The sequence below is a fragment of the Marmota monax genome, unplaced genomic scaffold (assembly GCF_021218885.2).
Source record: "Marmota monax isolate L192 unplaced genomic scaffold, Marmota_monax_Labrador192_F-V1.1 WCK01_AAM20220418_F8-fsc00190, whole genome shotgun sequence".
Lineage (NCBI taxonomy): Eukaryota > Metazoa > Chordata > Mammalia > Rodentia > Sciuridae > Marmota > Marmota monax.
Window position 1 is genome coordinate 1,577,521 of NW_026693010.1, and position 7,228 is coordinate 1,584,748.

Sequence of the window (7,228 nt, forward strand, 5' to 3'; positions counted from 1 at the left end):
CTACACGGGTGCGATGTCTGCCTGGGCCCCCTGGACAGCAGAGTTGCCACCCTTGTTGTTGACACAGAATGCTGACCCATTCTTCCCTGTTCTTCGTAATCGCATTTCCTATTATTTCTTTGGCCACGGTACTCAAATGTCAATGTCTACAAACATCCAGAGGGTCCCCAGGTGTGGGTAAGACTTCTGGCCTGTCGTGCTCATGCAGGACACCTCCACCACAGAACCTGTGTGGGATCACTCCAAACCAATGCCAAATTCCTGGCGTTGCAGGTGCCGGTGCTGAAGGAGACTTGACCATACCCACTCAGCCCTCTGGAATAGAGGAAGGAAGGGGGTGTGAGGGAGTCCCCTGGAGCAGTGGGACGAAAGCTCCCTGACAGAGGTGTGTTGGGGCTTGTCCCAAACATTAACGCAGCAAAGTAAAAAAAAGAAACAAAAGGGAGGCAAAGGAGAACTTCCAGAGAAAACACCTCCCTTGTGCCCAGGAGTGGCAGTCTCCCCAGGCCCCGCCCTGGCTTCCCAGCAAGCAGGGGCTCTGCACCTGCCCAACCAGTCAGGGAATGCAGGCTGGGCCTCCTGCTCTCACTGCCTGGGAATGGCCAAGGCCGCTGGGGGGATGGGGGCTGGAGGATCCAGCTCCTGCACCTTGTGTTCCCAGGACTCCCCGCCTGACAGCATCCGCCATGAAGTGCCAGGCCTGCCTGGCCAGGCCCCTTGGTGCTGTGCCCACCTTGGTCAGGGTGGGGTCTGCACCACCCCAGTGCTGAGGCAGCAGGAGGGCCTTTCACTCTCCACTGGGTCCCAAAGTCCAGGGTGTGGGGAAGGGTGGTCGCAGGTGGGAGGGCAGTGTGGGCGCGGCCTCCTGTGACAGGCAGCCAGGAAGCCTTCATCTCACTGCAGAGGCGCCATCCCCCCACCCCAGCCCACACCCCCACCCCTTCTGTCCTTCTGACAGTGCCACCCATTGTGGTTCACAGGTAACCTTGTGTGGCAGGGACAGCAAGACAGGAGAGCCATATTCCTACTGTGCCAGCTTTCCACCCTCCCTGCCCACAGCTCCCCTCCAGAGGGACTATGCTCACCTGGGTTGGCTCTTGGGGCTAACTCTTGTCGCAACCCTTTTTCCCTGAGTCACCAGACAGAAGTCCACAATGTGGCCTAGCCCAGCAGTCCCCTGGCCAGAAGAAGAGAGGCAGTCTCCATCCAGGTCTGGTCCAGGGACTTCCTAGCAAAAGGGCAAGCTGGGAACAGGCCTGGACTCCCAGGGAGGGTGGGGGTGCCAGCCTAGGGTCTAAAGGATGGATGCAGAGATCCCCCAGGTGCCCAGCGCCCCCCCCCAGGTGTTCTCTCAGTAAAAGGGATGCCCCTCTAAGTCTAGCCCTGAGGGCCCCCCAGACACAAAGTCCATTATCTGGGCCCATGCCCCTTTCCTCCTCAGCCCAACACCACCTGAAGGGACCTCTCACTGGACACTGGTAGTGGAGATGGGTGCCAGGAAGTCCCCTGCAGTGTATATACCCCACTACTGCCCACCAACCACAAACCTGCTGGTCAGCCCAAGTTCTGGGTCTACATGCCCCTGTGCCCCAGGATGAGAGGCAGGCTTAAACCACAGTCCAGTGGGCCAGGAAAGATGGACATGGGGCTTGTGAGCCCACAAGGCTCAAGAACATGGGGTAGGGGTAGGGGTGCCCCCTGCTCCCGGGGTGTGAGGAGGCCCTGGCCAGCAGGTGGCATCACAGACTAGTCAGAAAGGAGGCACTGGAGGGGATAGGGGACAGGGGTCCCAGCCCTGGCTGCCATTGGCAGCCTCTAAGCCCCAGACCCTGACCAAGCCCTCAGGGTGTCCAACCACAAGTCACCAGAACCAGAGATTGTGAAAACATGGTTCAGGGAGATCTTGCCCTTGATAGCCCAGGGCCTTCTTGCTCCAGTGTCCTATTGCATTATGGGACCTGCCATGGAGGCCAAGGGACTGAGTGCTTACCAGGAGGGCCCTGCAGTGGAGGTGCAAGTGAAGGGCACAGAATCCAAGGGACACGGTGCTGGGAAGGGGCCAGAGAACTGGACCTGCCTGCAGGAAGGGGGCAGTCCAGCCTGAGGGGGAAGGCTGAGAGGGAAGGAAGCAGGATGGAAGTTTATTTAGGAAATGGAGTAGGTGTTGTGGGTAGAGGCAAGGAGATGCCTGGATCCCAAGACTGCTAGGAGAAGAGATGGAACAGGGAGGGACTGGAAATGTATCAAGTTTCTGGACTCCTGCCAGTCATCATACCCCTACCCCCCTCCCAGAATGGGGCTGAGGAAAGTGCCAGGCTCCACCCCCAGGCACACATGCCCTTAGATGCTCAGTCTGAGGCTCCTGCCTGGCAGCTCCTCCCTTCTTCTCCCCCACTCCACCCCCACCCTCCCGCAGAAGCCAAGGGGAGGGCAAAGAGGGATCCAAGGAGGAGCAAGCTCCAGTCCTGCCTTCAGAAGATGAAGCAGAAAAGGCAACTGGGCCTCAGACCCCAACCACTGGCTTCCCAGGGAAACAAGAGGCAGGACTCGAGGCAGGGCAGGTCAAAACCCTAGTTTATTTCAGCATCAGCAACAGCTCAGCCATCAAAAAAATAAACTCTACCCAGGGCGACAGAAAAGTCTCTACAGAGGGGCTAAGGGCTCAGCCGCCAGGTGGTGAACATCAGGGGTGCATGGCGGGCACTGCCAGGGGCAATAAGTTAGGAAGCAGCAGGCTGGTGGTGGCGTGGGCCAGGCTTCACTTCTGGGCAGGCATGAGGTCGTCAATGGCCTGGCCCTGCTCCAGCCGCTGCTCCATCTCAATGAGCAGCTTCACTCCATCCACCACCATCTGCACCAGCTCTACCTCGGAGAAGCCCAGGCGGTCTGCATTGGAGACGTCAAAAACCCCGCCCACAGCAGCCGTGTCCACACCACCTGGGGATGGGGAGACAGCCAGGTCAGCAAGGCAGAAAAAGATGTCTGCCTAGGAGGGATGGATGCCTGTGACACCTGCCCCTCACCTGTGCCCCGCTTCTGAAGCCGAAGCCGCTTGAGCACCTCAGAGAACTTCTCGTGCTTGCCCAGGTGGGGCAGCTTGATGTGCACACCTGCCCTCAGCCCTGTGCCCAGGTTGGAAGGGCAGGTAAGGATGTAGCCCAGGTGAGGGTTCCACATGAACTCGTAGTTCTTGGACTTGAAGAGAGTTTCAATCTGGAGGTGGAGAAGGAAGGGGACATGGGAGGGGAGGCCAGACAGAGAGCCCCAAGGGACCAGCGCAGGTGGGGCTGGAACCCTAGGAGACCTGGGTTTTCCGTGGGGGAGTCACATCCCAGCCTGCCTCCTCCCTGGCACCAAGCCCCAAGCCCCCACCCAGCATGCAGGCCCAGGGTGGAGGCAGCCAGGCCTGACCTGGGTGAGGCCAGTGCAGAAGCGAGTGAACACCTCCTTCATGTTGCCCCCCTTCTGCATGGAGATGACCCTCAGGTGGTCCTCCTCATTGATCCACACCAGGAAAGTCTTATTGTCATTGTGCCTGGGAGAAGGCACAGTCAGGCCAAGGCTGGTAGTCTCAAGACAACCAGAAAAAGCTTCCTGGCGTCCTCAGACAAAAAGAACTTCAAAGTCTTTAGGTGCTCTTTCCAGCTATGCCGGGGAATGTGGGCTGCCCAGACCCCAGCCCCAACAACACTAGAGGATGGCAGGGCCACAGGACATCTCACAGAGTGTGCCCCAACCTGTCAGTCAAGTGCTGATCCCTTCTTATGAGGACAGTTCCCCACCTAAGAAGCAAGGGGCACGGGCAGCCAGGCCAGCCCACCAGGGGTAAGCCAGCTCCACGCAGCGCCCGGCCTGCGCAGACATCGCGCAGACAGCGGGGTAGGAGCCCTGCCAAGACTCCTGTGGAGGCTTCTGCGTCACAAGCACCTGGCAGAATCCCGGCGGGGGAGAGGGTGAGAAAGAAGAAAACAAGAAGCTCTGGCTCCCAAGACGGTGGAGGAGAGACGCCAACGAGACCCGTCCCCACCCTGAAAATCTCCGGAGACTGAGGCCTCTAGCAGCCTGGGCCCTTCACACACCTGCGCGGCCAAGGTCACCTGCGCTCAGGTCTGGGGCGGCACCACAAGGACCAGGAGCTCCGCCCCTCCCTCTTCCTACTTTGCCCAGAGGGCCCCACCTCTGCGGGGGGGAGGAGGGAGGGGAGGGAGGGGGAGGGGAAGGAGGGGGAGGGGAGGGAATCCGCAGGGGGGAGGGGGGCGGGGGGAGGCAAGGAATCCGCGGGAGGAGGAAGGGGTCTCGTACCAGATGCCGCGGGCGTCCGGCCAGTCGCGGGCCATGCCCGAGGCCAGCAGCAGGGGCGACACCGGCTTGTCGAAGAGGAAGTGGTCGTCGATGAGTTGCTGCTGCTCCGCCTCGGTCATGCTCTTGAGCGCGTAGTACCTGCCCGCCAGGTCGCCGTCTAGGCTCGACAGGGCTGCGGAGGGGCGCGCTCAGGACATCCGGGGGCTTGACAGCCCCACCTCTCCGGGCCCCCAGCCCCGTGCTGCATGCCCCTCCCCCGTCTCCGGCGCCCGCCCCTGAGGGGGCGCCAGAGCATAGCAGGCAGCGGTCCCTGGCGGGGACCGAGGGCCAGGACCCGCCCTCCCTGGGCCTCAGGCCGCTGGGGGCGCTGGGGGCGCTGGTCTGGGCCTTGGTCCCTGGGTCTCTTGGGGAAACTGGACCCAGGCGCGCGCAGATAAGAGCGCAGCAGCTCGGCTGGCTGGTAAACAAGCCCAGCGGAGACCCGGACGGGGACCCGCGCTCCGGCCCGCCCCGACCGCTACCTTCCACCGCGAGCTTCTCGATGGCCCGGCGCTCCCCGCGGCTGCAGTGCGGGGGAAGGCAGAAGCCGCGGATGCTGCGGCCCGTGCGCACCCGCGAGCTCAGCACGTAGTTGGGGTCCAGGTCATCGCCGCCCTGGGCACGCGGCAGAATGGGAAGGGAGTGAGCGGCGGGAGACCCTCCCCCGGCCGCCCGGCCCCCGGCCGCCCCACACCTGCAGGTTGTCCGGGTTTAGGTCGGTCTTGTGTTCATCGCTGGGCTGGTAGCCGCCGTGCCGGTCCTCGATTATGGGGTCGAAAAGTGCCTTGAACACCTCGTACGACTCCTCGTCGCCCGCCACGCAGCCCACGGTCATGATGTACGGGTGGCCTGGGGGAGGGGTGCGGGGGACAGTGACGTCACCGCCAGGCTGGAGAGGGCTGCTGAGGACCCTGTGGCTGAACGCGGGAAGGGGGCGCCGGGACCCCGGCCCGGGAGAAGGTAGGGAAAGGGCGGAGAGCCCTGACCACAAGGGGGTCTTTGGGGGGGGGGGGGACTCTGGAAGTCTGACCACGATAAGAGATGCGCGTACCCGGGTTGTCCACGCCAGTCTGAATGACGTCGTCCAGCGTGAAGCCGCTTGGCGTGCTCTTGGCGCGCAGCTCTGCGTACAGCTCGGGGGTCAGCACTTTGGCCATGTGGTTGTTGTGGACGCTCAGGTCGGGGAACTCATCCTCGGCAGGGAAGCGCAGCTTCAACGCGTTGTGGCCATTGGAGAAGGGCATGACGGCGGCGGCAGCGGGCTGCGGGGAAGCGCGGGTCAGCGGGGCCCGGTGCACCCGACCTCCAGGGTCAAGCAGACCGCTCAGGGCTCCACGGTGCTCCGGGGACGCAGCCAAGGTCAGAGGGGTCTGCGGCGCGCGGGGGAGGGGACGCCCGCGTAGCCCAGGACCCCGGTTGGTCCAGTGCGCGCTCCAGGAGGCGCGCCCCGCGCGTGACGCCGCGGTCCCGCACCCCTCCTTGTAGCGTCCCCGCCCCACACCCGGTGCGGCCACCCCCAGCCCTCGGGCCCGCTCACCGGGCGGCCTGGAGGGGCGGGAGCGCTCAGTCAGTCAGCAGCTCCGAGTGCGGCGCAGGCGAACAGCGGCCGCTCGTCGCTCCCGGGGCTCTTAAGGGGCGCGTTGCGGGCCGCCCATTGGCCGCTATTTATAGCCCATTCATTCCATTGGCCCGTGCTTCGGGGTGGTGCCTCCGCTTTGTCCGTCGCCGGGTAGCCCCCGAAGTCCCCAAGCCTCCCACCACAGCACGAACTCGCGGGGACCCCCGCGCAGCCAGGCCACCCAGCCAAGCGCCCGCCCAGGACACCGAAACTGGAACCACAGGCCCTTGGACTTTCTGAAACACACCCAAAATCTCCTACACAGTGCCTGCGGGTGGGAAACTGAGTCTGGAAAGCCACCAGGCACTTGAGGACGCTCGGGCTCACGCTCACCCCGGTTCCTGTCTTCCATTGTCCTGCCAATCCCCCAGTGGGTGGCTGCGGCCAGTGGTCCGGCGAAAGAATCCAGGGTCCTGCAGCAGATCCCCTACCCCAACCCAGAGCTGGCCAGGAGACTCCGACCTTCCTCAAGGTGCCCGAGGCATCTCCTGGGTGTTCTTGGTGCAGAGGGAGGTGCAGTCTGGCTGTGGCCCAGCTGAGCTGCACAAGCGATGCCCTGACCTTGGACATGTCTCAGGGCTCCCAGAGAATCGAGCTGCAGACCCTTGGGCCAAACTCCTTCTGATAGATAAAGGACACTATGTCTTGAGAGAATGCTGGTGAGTTTCCAGAACCGAACCCCAGGACCCTCTTCATCGAGGGGTAGATTCCTACAAACCTCAGCCTCAAAGGTAGCCCTGAGACACTAGGCAAAGATGGGAAAAAACGTCATCAATAAGTACATGTGACATTTTAAAAATTATCTTACTAATCAGACTCATGCAAATTAAAACTGAGATGATATATCTTCCCCCACCCCACACACTCAGATTGGCAAGAATTTAGAAGACTGACCCCTGCCAGTAGAGCAGAGTTGGAATGTGTGGAGACAGGCATTCACACCCTGCCTGCAGCTGAGTTGCTACATCCTTTTTTGGAAAGTAATTTGGCATATCTATTAAAATTAAAAATGTTCAAACTCCTTGACCCAGCAATCCCACTTCTAGGAATCCAGCCTATAGAAAGAACAGTGTCCATTCTCTCTGCAAATAGACAAAGAGATGTGTACTGGAAAAAACAACAACAGGCAAATCCAGAAAGAAACGGTCACTTGCCAATCACTGGGGGTCTGGCCATGAATAGAAAGCTATCTCCCTGTTGTGGAACATTATGCAGCCATTTAAAAGAGAGAATGAAGCTAGTGGTTAACTTCATCCACAGCCTCTCAAG

The 7,228-nt window shown here is 61.4% G+C and overlaps 1 protein-coding gene across 1 annotated transcript; it reads right to left on the minus strand.

Annotated features, from left to right (window-relative positions):
• Nucleotides 1–2,557: 2,557 nt before the first annotated feature.
• Ckb (creatine kinase B) lies at nt 2,558–6,022 on the minus strand. Its single transcript, XM_046453189.2, has 8 exons — nt 5,879–6,022; nt 5,393–5,603; nt 5,036–5,190; nt 4,824–4,956; nt 4,303–4,474; nt 3,412–3,535; nt 3,024–3,213; nt 2,558–2,937 (listed from the first exon to the last, which is right to left on the minus strand). Exons 2-8 carry the CDS (start codon nt 5,583–5,585, stop codon nt 2,759–2,761), a joined length of 1,146 nt encoding a protein of 381 aa, XP_046309145.1. The 5' UTR covers nt 5,586–5,603; nt 5,879–6,022; the 3' UTR covers nt 2,558–2,758.
• Between the last annotated feature and the right edge of the window lie 1,206 nt (nt 6,023–7,228).